This window comes from Chlorocebus sabaeus, chromosome 16, assembly GCF_047675955.1.
Source record: "Chlorocebus sabaeus isolate Y175 chromosome 16, mChlSab1.0.hap1, whole genome shotgun sequence".
In the NCBI taxonomy this organism is placed as follows: domain Eukaryota; kingdom Metazoa; phylum Chordata; class Mammalia; order Primates; family Cercopithecidae; genus Chlorocebus; species Chlorocebus sabaeus.
The window spans coordinates 65,891,546-65,910,894 of record NC_132919.1 but is presented as its reverse complement, the minus strand read 5'-3'; the positions used below and the strand labels follow the sequence as shown (position 1 = coordinate 65,910,894).

General features: G+C 50.8%; 1 protein-coding gene across 1 annotated transcript in view; it reads right to left on the bottom strand.

Annotated features, from left to right (window-relative positions):
* The window catches only part of WNT9B (Wnt family member 9B), a 36,418-nt gene that overhangs the window by 12,400 nt on the left and 4,669 nt on the right, over positions 1–19,349 (bottom strand). Inside the window, exon 2 of the mRNA XM_008012232.3 lies at positions 2,274–2,530. Within this exon, the coding sequence (XP_008010423.2) occupies positions 2,274–2,530 (257 nt within the window). The remainder of the gene's footprint in view (positions 1–2,273; positions 2,531–19,349) is intronic.

Genomic DNA, 19,349 nt, shown 5'->3' with positions numbered 1-19,349 from the left:
GGAGGGAGGAAAGGGGGAAGAAAGGGAAGGAGAAAGCTTAGAGGCTGCCTGCCGCCCTCTGAGGGCAGGAGGCGGTGGTGGCAGTGCCATGATGGGCAGGACAAGGGAATGTGGCTTGAGGACACAGCTCCGGGTGGGTCTCCCTGTCAACTGCCCCTTAAATTCTGACTGCAAGTTGCCATTTAAATGGAACTTCCAGGCTGGGTGCAGTGGCTCGTGCCTCTAATCCCAGCACTTTAGGAGGCCAAGGCGGGCGGATCATCTGAGGTCAGGAGTTCAAGACCAGTCTGACCAATATGGTGAAACCCCGTCTCCACTAAAAATACAAAAATCAGCTGGGCATGGTGGCACATGCCTATACTCCCAGCTACTCAGGAGGCTGACGCAGGAGAATCACTTGAACCTGGAAGGTGGAGGCTACAGTGAGCTGAGATTGTGCCATTGCACTCCAGCCTGGGTGACAGAGGGAGACCTTATGTCAAAAAAAATTTAAAAATTTATAAATAAATAAATAAATGGAACTTACAAATTCACTATGGAGTATGTGCCCAGATTTCCAGAGGGCAGCAGGCCAGGGGCTACGGCCTCCACCTCTCAGAACACTAAGATGCAAAGAGAAGCTACTCAGAAAACTGGTGCAGGCACAGTTGGGGCTAAACTTGCCATTTTGACTCCGAGTCAGTGTGTGACCATTTGGACCAGTCTATGTCTGAGGCCCCTGAGATAAGCCCTGGGGGCTTCCTGTGAGGCATGATGGTTCTCAAATGTCATTCTCTGCTACCCACTGTGGAATAGACCCAATGACAGAGTGACCTTGAGTCTCCTGGCTGACTTGCCCCAGACTGACCATCCCACCCACTCCGGGACCACTGCTCTCCTCTCTGCCGGGTGTGGCCCAAAGCTGGCCTCCCACCGGCTCACTACTTCCTACCTGCCCTCCAGTGCATCTGGGTGCTGGTGACATCCCACAAGAGACAGAGAGAGAGGCTATTAGCTCGGCTGCAGACCGTGGAGAGCAGCTGGCCTAGGAGGGGCGTGGCTGCCCTGTACAGCATCACTGCTTTTTTTTTTTTTTTTTTTTTTTTTTTTGAGACAGAGTCTCGTTCTGTCTCCATGGCTGGAGTACAGTGGTGCGATCTTGGCTCACTGCAACCTCCACCTCCCAGGTCAAGCAATTCTCCTGCCTCAGCCTCCCGAGTAGCTGGGATTACAGGCACCTGCCACCATGCCAGCTAATTTTTGTATTTTGGTACAGATGGGGTTTCACCATTTTGACCAGGCTGGTTACAAGCTCCTGACCTTGGCCTCCCAAAGTGCTGGGATTACAGGTGTGAGTCACGGCAACCAGCCAACTGCAGTTTTTAAATGTTTGTATTTTTAGTAGAGACGGGGTTTCACCATATTGGCCAGACTGGTCTTGAACTCCTGACCTCAAGTGATCCACCCGCCTCAGCCTCCCAAAGTGCTGGGATTAGAGGCACAAGCCACTGCACCCAGCCTGGAAGTTCCATTTAAAATGGCAACTTGCAGTCAGAGTTTAAGGGGCAATTGACAGGGAGACCCACCCAGCGCTGTGTCCTCAAGCCACATTCCCTCGTCCTTCCCCTTCAAAAGTCCTTTCCCCTTGGCGAGGGAGTCACATGGTGATCTGTGTTCTCCCTTCCAGACTGCATGGTTCCCGAGGGCAGCTGGGGTCTTGTTCAGGATCTGGCACAGTGCCTGGCTCACTATGAGCCTCCACGGATGCTTAGTGGGTGGGTGGAGGTGGGAGGGAGGTAGAATGGGAATGGAAGGGAAGGAGGGACTGATGGATTGATGGATGTGATGAACAAAGGGACAGATAAAGGAGTGAACAAATGCATGGCCTGGCTCGTATTATCGGGCCTGGAACCAGCTGCCGCCCATCCTCACGTCTTCATGTGCCTTGTTGTGTGTGTGTGTGTGTGTGTGTGTGTGTGTGTGTGGCAGAGGGAGACAACTGGGGGACCCCCATCTCATCTGTGGGATCCTCCAGGAATAGGCTTCTGTCTCCTTCTCTCTTGGATCTTCCTTGCTCCTCTGCTCCCCCAAACCAGAGGCTAGGCCACACCTGGCCTTCAACTGTCCCTCATTAACTCCTGGGACTCTTCTCATTTGGGACTGTGCTAGGGCAGGAAGGGCAGTGTGGCCTGGGCACAGGAGCCAGGAAAAAGGAAAGGGCAGCCTCTCCCAGCCTCCTCCTCCCTGAAGCCTTCTTCCCCCAGCCCTCCTCCTCCCCTGGCCCTCCTCCCCACCTCTCTTGAGCAGGCCCGTCCTGCCCTCCAGGCTACAGTTCCAGCGCTCATGCCGGAACTGGAATTGGCACTCAAGCAGGCCAAGGTGCGCAGCATCCCGCAGGGTCTCAGCCAGGCCAGGCTCCCTCCGGCAGAGCTGCTTCTGCCGCCGGGACAGCTTCAGCAGGTCGCACTGCTTCAGGTGGGCCCCGCCCTGTGCCGGGGCTGCTGCAGTGCCCAGTCCTGGGAAGGGCGTCAGGACCTCCCGCCCGGTCAGGCTAGAGAGAGCGAGAGGAGGGAGACGGGTGAGCCTTGGGGATGGTGGTGATGGGCAAGTGAAGTGAAGGGGCCTCCTCAGGGGCTTCATTTACTGCCCTTCTGGGTGGCAGGCTGACCCCCTGGAGGTCCTGTCCCCATTTTACAGGAAACTAAGGTTCACGTAACAAGGGTTGCTGCTGGACTTTAATCCTGTTTTCCAGATCTCCGTCTCTGCTCTTCTTATCCACCCTATTTCCCAAACTGGCCCAGTTAGAAAAATCATCTGGGGTGCTTATTAAAAATATGCTTCCCAGGATCCATGCTGGGCAATTCTGGGTCTGTTGGTTTGGGACTGGACCTGGGAATCTGTATATTTACCACAGTCCCTGGGCAGCTTTTGTGATCTGGGAAGTCTGGGAAATGATGCACAGAGTACTGGTGACTGTCTGGCCAGGAGAGCCACATTCCTAAGAGGTGACAGGCAGAGGGGATGTGGCCATCGAGCGGACACCCAGCCAAGGCCCCCTGACATCCCTCTCTCCCTTACATTATGCTGCTGCCCAAGTAATTCCATACCAATCTAACATGTTTCCGTAATTCCCAGATAGATCTTCAACCATCCGACCACTCGGTGCCTGGAACAAATAGATGCCTGGGGAGACAAGGGGATGGAAGGAAAGAGAAGGGAAGGAAAGAAGGAAGGACTGATGGATTGCTAGATGAAGGTGAAGGAGCTGAATTCCCGTCAGGCCATCAATCCCAGATTTCTTGTTCTCCTGGATTGAAAGTTCATCAATTCTGGAGCCAAGCTGCCCAATTCTAAGGCTGACATTCTGGCTATGCAATCTTGACACCTTGGTTTTTTCCCTTCTGGAAACTGGGCAGCATAATCTTCTCTACCTCCTAGGGTTGCTGGGAGGATTATATGACATGGACTAACCACAGTGCCTGGGACATGCAGGCCTACCTTCCTACTAGCTGGAGCTTCCCAAACTTCTCTCATTTTGCAAGATGCTTCCCTCTCCAGCTAAGCAGAGTCTCCCCTTTGTCCAGATGAGGAAACGAAGGATTTATGAGGAGGCAGTAACTGGCCTGGTCATACAACAGATCAGGAGCAGGGTGGGAATTCGAATTAGAGTTCGCCTTCCCTCTTCCCAGAAGCTCTCTGTGAGATGGCTCTGCTGGTTCAAAATGTTTGCTGTCCTACACACTGGCGCCCCCAGTGTGGGTGGAATATACATCATTCCAGGGCCCAGCCCCAAAGAAGTAACCCCGTTCTGGGACATCCTGGCCTCATAGCCAGGGTAAAAGATCAAAGGTGGGCTGGGTACAGTGGCTCGTGCCTGTAATCCCACACTTTGGGAGGCTGAGCGGGTGGATCGCTTGAGTCCAGGAGTTTGAGAGCAGCCTGGGCGACAGCAAAACCCTGTCTCTACTAAAAATAGAAAAATAAGGTGGGCATGGTGGCACAAGCCTGTAGTCTCAGCTACTTGGGAGGCTGAGGTGGAAGGATAGCTTGATCCTGGGAGGTGGAGGCTGCAGTGAGCTGAGATCGCATCACTGCACTCCAGCCTGGGCAACAGAGCAAGACCCTATCTCAAAAAAAAAAAAAAAAAAAAAAAGCAAAGGTGGAAGCAGGCAATGGCTCTTAGAGCTCCTGCTTGGATGTGGCACTTGCCATGGTTGCTGATGTACCACTGGCCAAGGTAAGTCCTGTGGTCAAGCCAGGAGTGGTCAGAGAAGCCCACTTTCCTCTGAGCCAAGGGCACAGCTCTCCTGTTTGGAGCCACCTGCCTTAATCAGGACATCTGACTGGATGCCACGCCCTCTCTGTATGCCCCAGAAGTTAGAAGCCTCACTGGAGGGTATGTGGCCTGGCCAGGCCCCAGGTGCCCTCAGAAATCACCCATAGATTCCACACTCATCAGGTGCAGTCAGCCCACCATGGAGCATATCTCCGAAACCTCCGAGCAGAGACAGATGCTATCGGGCTCCCCCGGCCAGCCTGGCCCTGGGCTTCTCTCCCAGACAGGGTGAGGGCAGGGCCCCGTTAATCATTAATCTGGGGGCAAATGGGTAATTTTCCAGTCCACCAGGTCTACACCCAAACCCCTCCCTGCAGCCTGGCAGGAAGCCCTCAGAGTTTGACCCTTGGCAGGTCCAGAGCAGAACTGGATGTCAACTCCAGCTGAGGAGGCCACGCCTTGACTGGCTTCCAGTGTGGAGGGCAGCTTGGGGGCTGCAGCTACCTTGCCCTCAAATGTCCTCCTCCCCACACTGAGGGCTGGTGTGAGCGGCGACTTTTGCTCACACAATTCCTGTGTTTCAGAAACTGGACCTCTCTGGTAGCAGCTGATTGACAGAGGGGAGAGCGAGCAGGGAGTAATGGAAATTTTGGCCAATGAAGCTGCATATCCTTGAAGACCTGCCTCATATGCCATTTTAAGAATAATAGCCAGTCGGGCGCGGTGGCTCAAGCCTGTAATCCCAGCACTTTGGGAGGCCGAGACAGGCAGATCATGAGGTCAGGAGATCGAGACCGTCCTGGCTAACACGGTGAAACCCCGTCTCCACTAAAAAATACAAAAAACTAGCCGGGCGAGGTGGCGGGCACCTGTAGTCCCAGCTACTCGGGAGGCTGAGGCAGGAGAATGGCGTAAACCCGGGAGGCGGAGCTTGCAGTGAGCTGAGATCCGGCCACTGCACTCCAGCCTGGGCGACAGAGCGAGACTCTGTCTAAAAAAAAAAAAAAAAAAAGAATAATAGCTATGATTATTACATCATTATAGCTACATTATATGTCATATGATATGACATGATATATAACATATGATTATTTTTTGAGACAGTCTTGCTGTGTGGTCCAGACTGGAGTGCAGTGGCGTGATCTCAGGTCACTGTAACCTCTATTTCCTGGGTTCAAGCAATTCTCCTTCCTCAGCCTCCCAAGTAGCTGGGACTACAGGTGTGCGCCACCATGCCAGGCTAATTTTCATATTTTTAGTAGAGATGGGGTTTCACCGTGTTAGCCAGGCTGGTTTTGAACTCCTGACTTCAAGTGACCCACCCGCCTCAGCCTCCCAGAGTGCTGGAATTACAGGCATGAGCCACTGCACCCCGCCCAAGCTATGTTCTTGTCTGGGACTCCCCTAAAGTGTGGGGTGAAGGCTCAGAGTTGGTTTGTCTAACTAAAGGCATCATCCTTGATTCTGACCTCTGACATCTGAAGAGTGCCAGAATTCCCTAGGCTGCACTTGGGACCCAGACCCAGCAAACCCCTCCACTCATTCAACAGCCATCTGATTTTTGTTGGTTGGTTTGTTTGTTTTTGTTTTTGGTGTTTATGGCATGGAGTGGGTGGAGGCCAGGGATGCTGCCCAGCACCCTGCAGTGCCCAGAATGGCCTCACCCCACCATGATGTCCACAATGCCCAGGGGAAGAGACCCTGGAGGGGGCAGTGGGTCTCAAACAGTGCCCAGCTCTGCATGGCCAGCGTTGTTGGGAGCTCGGTGGAATGCAAATCCCCAGGCCCCACCCCAGAGGCATCTGTTTTTTAAATTTCATCTAATGGACCCTGAGATTGATGGCTCAGAGAGTCCAGTATCAAGTCGGTTAATTTTATTAGTGGTAATGACACTTAGTAGCGATTAATGACCAGGAAAGGCAGCCAACCGCACAGAGGCCTCAGGCCACATTGGGCCCTGGTCTGCCCAGGGCTGCTCTCAAAGAAGGCTCCCTGGCACGGCCTTGGGAACCCCATGGGGCCCATGAAGACAGCCCGGGAGGCCCAAAGACCCAGTTCCCCTCTGTTTGTTTTCTATGTTGCTGTTTGAGATCATATTTCCTTTGAAGAAATAGTACCATGGCATCACATGTAGAAAATGACCATCTATTTTCCTAAACAGTGAATTATCCTACACCTGCTCAGCCCATGGCTTCTGCTGGGAAGGTATCTTCCTAGACCCCATAATAATTCTGGCTGTGGCAGGCTCCAACCTGCTCAGAGGTCAGCAGGCACAATGTCATCCCCTGGAAGAAGTCATACTCTTTGGCATCCCAGGCCTGCAGACACCGCTCACTGGGTCCTTCTGTGAAATCTCAATTACCCACAGGTAGCTGAGTGCTGAGGGGGTAAGATGTACAACTGGAGAAATTTGAGTGGGCTTCCTTAGTCTTATGAACCCAGAAAAAAAAAGTGTTTATTTTGGTGTTTTGTTTTGTTTTGTTTATGGAGTCTCAGTCTGTCACCCAGGCTGGAGTGCAGTGGCGAGATCTTGGCTCACTGCAACCTCTGCCTCCCGGGTTCAAGCGATTCTCCTGCCTCAGCCTCTCAAGTAGCTGGGATTACAGGCATGCACCACCAGGCCCAGCTAGTTTTTTTGTGTGTTTTTAGTAGAGATGGGAGTTCGCCATGTTGGCTAGGTTGGTCTCAAACTCCTGACCTCATGTGATCTGCCCACCTCGGCCTCCCAAAGTGCTGGGATTACAGGCATGAGCCACCACACCCAGCCAAACACGGGGGTCTTAATGAAGACGCTGCCTTGTGGCCAGTCAGATGCTATCAGATCAGTCAAACAAGTAACCAGGGTTCTGAACTAAAGGGCAGAGGAACGGTTATTTGCCAAACTGCTAATTGCTCTTCTGGGCTGGGGGCTACTGCCTGGCTCAGCTGCTCCTGAGCCTCCTGGGGCTACCACTCTTATCAGGCTGCACCTGCTCTGGCCCAGCTACCTCCACTATTCCTGTCTGTCTCAGGCTCCCCCAGGCTAACTTCCAGCCTCTCTTTTCCTATTAAGAAAGCTATGACCCCAAATGAACAGCGGCCGCCCCCTCCCCTTGCTGCCCCCAGTCTATGTCCCTCTGCTCTCTGCACCCTCACCCCATGGTCCTTGGTGGTCAGGTTGACCATAAGACCAGAGCCCCCACCTCCACACATACAATGACCTCTGGCTTGGACCCCAGGGTACCCCCAACCACTTGACAGACCAGCCTGTCTTTCTCTAGAGTGGGAGAAGTCAAGGGTGCCCCTCAGGGCTTCATCTCACACACACTCCCACCCTCAGATCTCTTCCAACCCTCCTGAAACCTCCTGCTGCACCTCCTTTCACACTGTCCAGCACACACCCCACCCACAATTGTGGCTAAAGCTGCCCTACTGGGGTGACCTTGAAGGAAGCAGAAGATGGCTCTCGCAGGTTTTGGGGAAAGCCTCCCAGAAGACTGCTCTGTCCACCATCAGCAGGACCCCAGGGACCTCACCCTTCAATAATCACCCACCCCCAGCCTGGAGAGTGGGGCCCAAGGATCTCGTGCCTCAAGGCAGTTCTGGCCTGGGTAGTCTGGTCCCAGGTCCAACTCACTCAGAGGTGACCTCAGGGTTGCCCCCTCACCAACTGAGCTCATTCCATCAAACAAATACATCTTAACTCATGGGAGGGCATGGCTGGAGCCAGACTGCCTGGGTTCAAATCCCACCTCTACCTCTTCCTAGTTGTGCTACCTTGGGCAAGGTGCTTTACCTCTCTGTGCTCTAAGAGCAGTGCCTGGCATACAGTAAGCTCCAGATAAGTATTTGTCATTATTGAGCACCTGCCATGTGCCAGGTACAACTGGGACACAGTCCTGCCCTCAAGAAGATCACCGTCTGGAGGGAAGTTTGTTGGATTCAGGAGTCCTCCAAAGCCTCTCAAGGCCCCAAGAAGGAAGGGGAAGGAAGAGAGAGCTTTGAACTGGCCTGGCTCCTTGAGGAAACACCAGTAGCTGCTCAGCGACCCAGATCAGAACTCCTGGCACCATGCGGGTGAGAACTTGATCCTGACCTGTCCCATCCTGCCTGTAGGAGGCCTGGGGGTGAGGACGAGGCACGGGGAAGCTCTCAGGGAGCACTCCAGGCTGTCTGGGGAAGACCTGGTGGGTGGAGAGCTTGGCTTATCACCTGAGAGTGCTCCAGGCCCTATTCTTCCACCTACTCCCATCCTAGTTTCTGCTTGAGAGGGTCTGATGCCTTCGGCAGAGGCTATCCCCAGGATGTGGTGGGTGGGTGGCACAGGACAAGGCAGGTGGTTTCCAGGGCACCGGGTAATGCCAGTGTGTTTGGACTCTTAGCTGGAGGGTCCAGGAGTGGTGCATTACACCAGGGCCATGCCAATTGCAGGCAGCTGCCTGGGAACCAGGAAAACCTGTGCTGCCCGGGGTGCTGGCCTCCACCCTGAAAAACCCCATCAGATGCTCCTGATAACAGGCTTCCGCTGCAGGGCCATTTGCATGGTGAGTGCGCCCTTTGTGCTTTCATCTCAGACGTCTCAGTCTACGTCTCCTGGCCCTCACTGATCCCCCTACACACACACTCACACTTGCTCTCACACACATTCACACTCATACACACACACACCTACACTCACACATACACTCTCTCACACACACTCACACATACACACATTCTCACACACATACACAGTCACACACACACACACACACTCCTAGCCCCTCCCCTGTTCTCCACTCCTGATCTCTTCCCAGCAGCGGGGAGTTCAGTGAGGGCAGTGCCTGGCCCAGTAAGAGAGGGCACCATGGCCCTGGGCAGCCCTTCTGTGAGGATGGCTGCTCGACACCAACTCCAGGCTTCTTTCCCCTCCTGCTTTTACACTGGGAGGCCCCAGATTTCCCCTACTATGAGCACACCCTCTCCTCCACCTGCCGGACGCCTTTCTCTTCTACAGCAGCCAATGCCACCTTGCACCTCCTCCATGACGTCCTGCAGCCAGGCACATTCGGAAGCTACTGTTTCCTACCTTCCTACCTTTATGCCCAACTCTCTCCACCCCCTCTTTTCACTTACTCGCTCATTCATTTGTATCTCTATTAACTGCATATCAATAAACAAAAGTACAACTATAAAGGATTTTTTGGTTGGGCGTGGTGGCACGCACCTGTAGTACCAGCACTTTGGGAAGCCAAGGCAGGTGAATCACTTGAGCCTAGGAGTTTGAAACCAGCCTGGGCAATGTAAGTGAGACCCTGTCTCTACAAAAGAAAAAATTTAAAAATTAGCTGGGCATGGTGACACGTGCCTGTGGTTCCAGCTACAGGCTAGGAGGATTGCTTGAGCCCAGGAGGTCAAGGCTGCAGTGTGCCATGATTGCACCACTACACTCCAGCCTGGGCGACAGTGAGACCCTGTCACACACACCAAAAAGGACTTTTCTGAGCATCAGCTTTGTGCCCGGCCCACCCGCAGACCTTGACACCACTTGTTCCTCCTGTCTGGCTTCCCTACCCCCACCCCTGAATCCAGCCTTCCTTCCCTCCCCAGCTCTCACCCTCCATCCCCATGAACCCACCCTGAGGACTGAATCTGGCCACACCTCCCCGCTGGAGCCCACCCCACAGCTTCATCCCCCACCCATCCCTGACTCAGAAAGGAAAGAGCCGGGTCCAGCTGTGGGCTTTGTCTCTCCAAGCACAGCCCCACTTCCTGTCTCACAGCCACAGACTGGGCTGCCTGCAAGGGATGGTATCAGGGAGATGTGTTCAGGGGCTAAGCGGGTAGTGAGCAGCTGGCACAGCGAGCATGCTTTGCATCTCAACAGTCCCCGGCATTTAGAGTGTGGCGAGTTCAACATCTGTGAAGGAAATGCTTCCTTTTCTTCCTCCTGTCTCTCTACCCCTCTACTCAGGCTCGGGCTGAAGCCAAGGAGAGGAAGCCTTTGTCCCTGGCACGCATGCGTCGAGTGTCACAGTGGCTGCGGAGGGTCCCCAAAGTCATTCCTGCAAAGAAGGATCCATCACCTCTTCAAGTCTGTGACTATAAACATCTCCCCCAGTTCCTATGCTGAGTCCAAATGTGCACCATTCAAATCATTATACATGAGAACTGCAGAAACCCTTTAAGGTTACCAGGCCCAGAAGTTTTGCTCTGCTGGCTCCTGGAAGGTATCCTGGAGGCTGTGCGGGGAAGCAGGAGGGCAAGGGTGTGCCAAGTGTGCAGGTCTCCGGTGCCCCACAAGTTCATGCAAGATTAGTCGTCCAAGGCGACCCACTGGCTTGGTAGCAGGGCTGGGTCTGTGGCCCAGGTCTCTTGATTGCTTCCACCAGGACTGGCAGTTTCTGCTTGCTGACCCGGCACGTCAGGGAAGCCAAATCAGCCATCACCACAGCAAACATCTAAGGTGGTGGAAACGCAACACAGCTAGGTTTTGAGGGGAGGAAGCCTGGTCAGGACTCCTCTGACCCCCTGGCCAGGCCCAAGGGTGGGCCCCCAGGAAGGGAGAGAAAGACTCTCTGTCTAAAGGCTACTTTCCCCGGTCTGAGACTCAGTCTCTTTTCAACAAAAAGTCAGGAATCAGGCTTACAGAAGTGGCCTACCTATTCATACTAAAGTGTGAGGGTCTGATACAATGCCAGTGCTTGAGAACACACTTGGCTAGATAGAGGGAAGATCAAAGGAGAGGGCCTGATATGTGAAGAGAAGGAGTTGGGGGAGCTTGGTGTGGGGATGAGGAGGCAGTGGGTGGGAACTTCAGGGAAAGGCAAATCATGGCTGAAACCGCACTCCTGGTGGTAAGTTCCTACTCAACCAGGGTACTGGGTGACTCTGGCTGGGTGACTCCAACCAAGTTATTTAACCATGACGCATTGACCAACTAACTAGTTTGGCAGGCTCTTGAATGCACCCTGGGCTCTGATCACCCTCTTCCCATGCACAGGCAGGCTCAGGCTGGGCTTGGGCCTTGAAAGGGCCAGGCATCTGGGGAATACCTTGTGCGTGACCCCTCAATGATGAGGACAGTGCCATTGTTTGCACAGGCTCTAGGCAGAGATGTCCCATGCTGCCGATTCCACTTGTTCTCCTACAGGTCCCACGGATGGCCCACACCCTCTGCCCAGTTCTAGGGACAGCAGGAACCTCCCTGCCCGATCAAGGATCCACGCCCAGAGTAGTCCAGGACACTTGCTGGAATGAATGTAGTTGTGAGCAGCTCCCTTGGGAATAGAACCATTAGGACTGTCCTAAACCCAGAGCCAGCCAGGGCTGGAGCAGGGGGCTCCTCCCCTCAGCCAGACTAGTCTCTCCCTGTCCTCTGCCATGTCTAACTTGGTCCAACCTCCATGCCGTAACCTCTGCCTGGGATACCTTCTCCTAATCCAAAAGCCGTCATGGATCCCCTGGAACCTTTTATAGCCACGTCTTTTTTAACACTTGACTCAAAAATGCAGAGAATGGGAAAGGTGATCCTGAGGTCCCCCACAGCTCTAGCATGATGTGATGTTTGTTTGCCTCCTCCAGGAAGCCCTGCTTACTTGCCAGCCCCATCCCCGTCTAACCATCCTCTTTCTTTATCTTCTCCCACTTTCGTTTGTATAGTGCCATCAGTTCTGCGTGGCTGACACTTCTTTCTTCCGCTTCAAAGCTGTATCCTGTAAGGTCCTTGGTAAAGGCCATGGTTTTCCATACCCTGAGATCCCTTCTTTCCTAGTCCAGATGCCTGCTCCTCCCAAGCAGATGCTCCACAGACACCTGCTGGCTACATATTATGCCCCTTAGGTGTCTAACCCCACGCAAGGAGTGCAGCTTGGGGCTCTCCCTCAGCCTCCCTGCAGTCCCACCCTGCTGGCCTCACTGTGGTCTTGCTCTCTGGCTGCAGAGGCTACCACCTAACGTTACCCCGCCACCGAACCTTCCCAAGCTCAGGCTGGGCAGGCTTTGGGAGGGCATGGCTCTGGAGGAGGCTGACTGTGGCCACGCCCTCCCTCCCCTGTGACTGATTGCTGGCATATGCTCTCCCCATTGCCAGATCTCGGGGCCATCTGGCCCTGGTCCTCAGCCCCTGTGGGGCCCTCTGCCTTGGGGTCTGAGACCCAGGCCGGTTCCCTTTGAACCTCACTTCCTGGGGAAGAACTGTGCTTGGGTAGCCTGGTGACACCCAGCGAGGACCAGCCAAGCACCTGGCCTGAGTCTTTGTTTAAAACTCAGCTTAGGCCGGGTACACAGCGGCTTACGCTTGTAATCCCAGCACTTTGGGAGGCTGAGGGGGGCAGATCACTTGAGGTCAGGAGTTTGAGACCAGCCTGGCCAACATGGTGAAACCCCATCTCTACTAAAAATACAAAAAAGTAGCCAGGTATGGTGGCAGACGCCTGTTGTCCCAGCTACTCAGGAGGCTGAGGCAGGAGAATCGCTTGAACCCGGGAAGCAGAGGTTGTAGTGAGCCAAGATCCTGCCACTGCACTCCAGCCTGGGCGACAGAGCAAGACTCTGTCTCAAGAAAACAAAACAAACAAACAAACAAAAAACTCAGCTTGCACAACCTCTCGTGATGACATGGGCTCAAAGTTTGCCACAGGTTCACAAACCTTTATCCACAATTCCAAATTCCAGGAAACTCAGAAAACTACAAGGTTTTTTTTTAACAATTGTGGTGAACTCATACGGCAGCAAGTGCTGACACAAACCGGGGAGAATATTATGGTCTTTGTTTATCCCAACCTGTAGATGTCTTCCTGCAAAAACAATGGAGGTTGATGACATGTGCTGCCCTCGACCTTGCTAGAGGTGCTGTTAGCCACGGAATATACAATACATCACCTTTCTATACTTTTACTTTCTTAATTTTTATTTTTTAATTTTATTTTTTTCTGCCTTCCCTACCTCCTATATTACTTTTCTTTCTTTTTCTTTTCTTTCCTTTTCTTTTCTTTTTCTTTTTTTTTTTTGAGACGGAGATTCACTCTTGTTGCCCAGGCTTCACTGCAGTGGCACAATCTTGGCTCCCTGCAAACTCTGCCTCCCAGGTTCAAGTGATTCTCCTGCCTCAGCCTCCCAAGTAGTTGGGATTATAAGCGGCTGCCACCACGCCCAGCTATTTTTGTATTTTTAGTAGAGATGGGGTTTCACCATGTTGGCCAGGCTGGTCTCAGACTACTGACCTCAGGTGATCCAGCTGTCTCAGCCTTCCAAAGTGCTGGGATTACAGGCGTGAGCCACCGCACCCAGTCTGCTTTTCTAAAATTCAAAAAGCAATGTTGAATTCTGACAGCATCTGGCCTCAAAGGGATTGTAACATCAGGAAAAACAAACCCTTTGGTCTTGCCCTAAAACCAGCCTCTTGGAAGTTTCCAGGACTGACCAGAGCTTGGGAGTTGAAGTCTTTCTGGATCTAAGACTCTTCACCCTCCTCTTCAGCCTTCATCTCTCTGCTGAGGGGCTTGGGTGTGGAAAAGGCCACTCTGTCCCCCCAGCTCATGTCTGCTGCTACCAGCATGCCATGAGGCGGTGGGCGTGGCTGATTTCTAGAGTCCGATGGGGATAAGTCTCTGCTCTCTGCTTTGTGTCCAGTTCCCATCGTGACAGAAGCCAGGCCATGGCTCCCAGTTGGCCAGGCCTAGGTGAGGTAGTATGTACCCCAGAGAGCCCCATGGAGGCAGAAGATGAAGGAGTGAATGGGACAGGGCACAGAGGGAGATTCCAGGGGAAAGGAAGGGCCAGTGAAAAGGAGAGGGCACTGCCCATCAAGACATTCACTGCAGACCAGGGAGCAACACTAGGGACTGTGGGACTCAGCCAACAGCAGGGCCCTGAGGTCTCTATTGAAGGAAGCTACAAGTGAACTGAAGACCTGAGCACCTGAAAAATTGGCTAATGAGCCAAGAGTTTGAGACACACAGGGCAAGAGATACCCAGGACATGTGCCAAGTGCAGGGCCTGGGCCACAGGGTAGGGCTTAGAGGGACAGAGCTGCCCTAAGGGGGCAGGCCTCCAATTGGGGTTCCACTGTCAGCGTAAGGCAGAGATGAAGAGGTTGGCTTGGATTCTGACAGTTTCTCCCCAACACGCACACCTATAAATGAGGATAACTGACCAGGTATGATGCCTTGTGCCTGTAATCTCAGCTACTCAGAAGGCAGAGGCGGGAGGACTACTTGAGGCCAGGAGTTCAAGACCAGCCTGGGCAACATAGTGAGATCTCATCTCTTAAAAAATAATAATAATAATAATTAGCCAGGCATGGTGGTGTGCAACAGTATTCCCAGCTACTCAGGAGGCTGAGGTGGGAAGATAGCTTGAGCCCAGGAGTTCAGGGCTGCAATGAGCTATGATCATGCCATTGTACTCCAGTCTGAGTGACAGAGCAAGAACCCATCTCTCTAAAAATTTTTTTTTTAAAAGTGAAAGTTTAAAATAAATGAGAATTATATCAGCACCTAGCTCCTGGGTTGCTACAATGTGAGGCTGAAGTAATACACACAAAGTGCTGAGCACAGAAAAGGCTGGGTTTGTTCTGAATTGTACAGTGGCTGGGATACAGGCACAGAGAAGGAACAGATGTTACCACCAAAGACTCCTCTTAACTTGGGACGCTGTACAGCAGACCACTGGATTTCTTAGAATCCTTATACAGAGATAGCATTTTAATACTTACATATACATTTATTTAACCCTTACAACAAGCCTAGGAGATCAAGATTAGCCCATTTTACAGATGAGAAAACTGGGGTCAGAATGGTTATCTGACTTGCCCTGGGTCAGTCAGTAAGCGGTAGATGGAGATTTGAACTCTGATCTGTGTGACCCCAAGCCCAGTGCCCCTTACACTATAAGAGGGCCTTGGGCCATGTCCCATCCTGCTCATGCTGATGCCAGCGTGGGAGTCACCCTCACAGCACTTGGCCCACCTCCTCTTGAGCCCAACTTCCTCCTGAGCACATAATCCCAAAGGCACCAGGCCTTTTCTTCCTTAGGAGATTCCAGCCTAGGAGTCTGCCAGCCCCGCTTCCCTCCTCTCCTCCTTCCCATTCTCAGTCACAGAAAGTCCACCATCATCCACTGAAGAAGCTAGGCTGACTCTCAGCCCAACTCTGGAGCCCAGCTCCTCAGGGGTTACAGCTCAGCCAGGGACAAGCTGGCCTAAATTCCTTCCCAAAACACAATGATTCTTATCAGCGATGTTTGGCTTTCAATCTACCACCCCCAAAGCAGTAAAATTTCTTTTACCCTTTCTTCCCTCCAACTGTGTTTTTCTCAGGCCCCAATTCAATTTCTAAAAATGTGGGGGTTTAAAAAATAAAAATAATACCATCCAAATACACAGAGTGCATAGGAAGAATTTCTTTTTTAAAATGTTCAATGCCTGCACACTGAAAACTAGAAAACACTGCTGAGATAAATTACAAAAGCTCTAAATAGAAAGATATGGCCTGTGTGCGAATCAGCAGACTCAATATTGTCAGAGCGTCAATCTTCCATAAATGGTTGTATAGATTCAGTGCAATCCCAGTCAAAATCCCAGGAGGCTTTCATGTGGATATTGACAAGATACTACTAAAATTTATGCCGAAACACAATGATCCTGAATAGCCAATGCAATTTTGAAAAAAAAGTGCACGGTTAGAGAACTTATAGTAAGTAGTTTCAAGACTTACATAAAGCTATAGTAATCTAGGAATACAAAAGACTTATTGGGGAAAAACATTTTTTTAAGTTACAGTGATCAAGGCTGTATAGTATTGGCATAAGGATAGGCATATAGATTAATGAAACAGAATAGAGTGTCCAGAAATAGGCCCACAGATATTGAATCAATTGATGAGCAACAAAGATGACAGTGGAGAAAACATCATCATTTCAACAAATGGCACTGAAACACATGGACACTCATATGCAAAATAATAAGCTTGCCCCTTACTCCATGCTGTACATACTAGTTAACCCAAAATGAACCATAGACTCAAGCGTAAAAGCTAAAATTGACTGGATGCGGTGGCTCACGCCTGTAATCCTAGCAATTTGGGAGGCCGAGGCAGGTGGATCACCTGAGGTCAGGAGTTCAAGACCAGCCTGGGCAACATGGTGAAACCCCATCTCTACTAAAAATACAAAATTAGCCAGGCACGGTAGCGGGCGTCTGTACTGCCAGTTACTCAGGAGGCTGAGGCAGGAGAATCACTTGAACCCAGGAGGTGGAGGTTGCAGTGAGCCAAGATCATGCCACTGCACTCCAGCCTGAGTAACAAGAGTGAAATTCTGTCTCAAAAAAAAAAAAAGAAAAGAAAGAAAGAAAGCTAACATTATGAAGCTTCTAGAAAACAGGGCCGGGCACTGTGGCTCATGCCTATAATCCCAGCAGTTTGAGAAGCCGAGGCAGAAGAACTGCTTGAGCCCAGGAGTTTGAGACCCCCTGAGCAACATAGCAAAACCCCATCTCTACAAAATATAAAAAATTAGCTGGGCATGATGGCGCATGCCTATAGCCCCAGCTACTCAGGAGGCTGAGTCAGGAGGATCACTTGAGTCCAGAAGGTCGAGGTTGTAGTGAGCTGTGATTGTGTAACATATTTAGTTTCCTTATGGGAACTATTTACACCCATCCTCCATGGCTCTGGAGGAACAGCTCTGAGGATCAGGTGAGAGAAGGGGCTGTATGAGAAAGTGATTTGTAAACTGCAATACTCGTTATGATGTTTTTATCACCATCAACAGAATTAGGCTCCAGGCTCACTCAAAAGCAGCAGAAGCAACTCTAGCCTGGAGGACGGAAATTCTCAAAAAAAAAAAAAAAAAAAAAAGGAGAAAAGGAGAAAAGAGTCTTGCTCTGTTGCCCAGGCTGGAGTGCAGTGGCACAATCTTTGCAACTTTTGGGCAGGCAGAGATTTCTTGGGTAGGACACCAACAAAGCACAGACCATACAAGAAAAGGTTGATACACTGGACTTCATCAAAATTAAAAACATCTGCTCTTCATAAGACACCAATAAGAAAATGAAACAGCAAGTCACAGGCAGGAATAAAATATTACCAATACTTGTGACAAAGACTTATATCCAAAATATATAAAGAACTCTTAGGCCAAGTGGCCCACGCCTGTAATCCCAGCACTTTGGGAGGCCAAGGCGGGCGGATCACCTGAGGTCAGGAGTTCAAGACCAGTCAGGCCAACATGATGAAACCTTATCTCTACTAAAAATACAAAAATTAGCCGAGCATGGTGGCGCATGCCTGTAGTCCCAGCTACTTGGGAGGCTGAGCCATGAGAATTGCTTGAACCCAGGAGGTGGAGGTTGCAGTTAGCCGAGATGGTGCCATTGCACTCCAGCCTGGGATACAAAGTGAGACTGTCTCAAACAACAGCAACAACAACAGCAACAAAATGTATAAAGAACTCTTACGATTCAATAAGAAGACAACCCAATGAAATGATATTCAAATGACCAATATACACATGGAAAACTTCAACATACCATTCATCAATGGGGAAACACAAATTAAAACCACAATGACATACTACTACATACTTAGGAAAATAGCCACAAGTTAAAACTGACGATAGCTGACCATAGAATATGGAGCAACTGGAACTCTCATACATTACTGTGTAAAATGGTAAAACCACTCTGAAAAATGCCAATTCTATAAGTTATGCATATATCACCCATATGACCCAACAATCCACTCCTAGACAGTTACCCAAGAGAAATGAAAACATGCACCCACAAAAAGAGGTATACATGGATGTTTATACCAGGTTTATTTGAAATAGTCCAAAACTGCAAATAACACAAATATCTTTTTTTTTTTTTTTTTTTTTGAGACAGAATCTTGCTCTGTTGCCCGGGCTGGAGTGCAGTGGCACAATCTTGGCTCACTGCAACCTCTGCCTCCTGGGTTCAAGTGATTCTCCTGCCTCAGCCTCCTGAGTAGCTGGGATTAGAGGCATGCACCACCACCACCACCACACTCAACTGATTCTTGTATTTTTAGTAGAGACAGGTTTTCATCATGTTGGCCAGACTGGTCTCGAACTCCTGACCTCAAGTGATCTGCCCGCCTCGGCCTCCCAAAGTGCTGAGATTACAGGCGTCAGCCACCATGCCCGGACAAAATAATCCAAATATCTATCAAGTGGGGGAATGGATAAACAATTTGTGGTATAGATGTACGAAGGAATACTCAGCCATCAAAAGGAATCAGCTATTGCTATATTCAATGACATGGATGAATCTCAAAAGCTTTATGCTGAGCAGAATAATCCAAGCATAAGAGGCTACATACTGCATGATTTCTTGATATAAACTTCTAGAACAGGCAAAACTAACATATAGTGACTGAAAGCGGAGAAGTGGAGTAGCCGTGGGCTGGTGGGACAGGGTTGATTGCAAAGAGGAACAAGGGATCCTTTCGGATGGTGGAAATGTTCCATGTAGTCATTGGAATCACCACAAATGTGTTATACAGGTGTATAATTTGTTAAAACCCAAACTGTGCACTTTAAAATGCATGCATTGGCCGGCCGTGGTGGTGCACGCCCATAATTCTAGCACTTTGGGGGGCTGAGGTGGGTGGATCACCTGAGGTCAGGAGTTTGAGAACTGCTTGGCTAATATGGTGAAACTGTGTCTTCAATAAAAATACAAAAATTAGCTGGGCGTGGTGGTGCACACTTGTCATCCCAGCTACTTGAGAGGCTGAGGTAGGAGAATCACTTGAACTGGGAGGCGGAGGCTGCAGTGAGCCGAGATAGCACCACTGCATTCCAGCCTGGGCAACATAGTGAGACTCCATCTCAAAAAAAGAAAAGAAAAGAAAAGAAAAAACATGCATTTCATTGTGTATAACAACGATTTAGGGGAAAAATAAAGATTATGTTTTGTTTCTCTAATGGAATTATAGTAATGACAATTCCACCACCTGGGATGGTGTTTAGAACCCCAGCAACCACTGAGAGTGAGCCTGGACTGAGCACTTAGCACGTATGTGCCAGGCACCCCATCCAGCCCTTTCATTCATTGTTTCAATTAAGCCTCAAGCTCGCCTCTCAGACGGGTATTCTCCTAACTCAAAGCTCA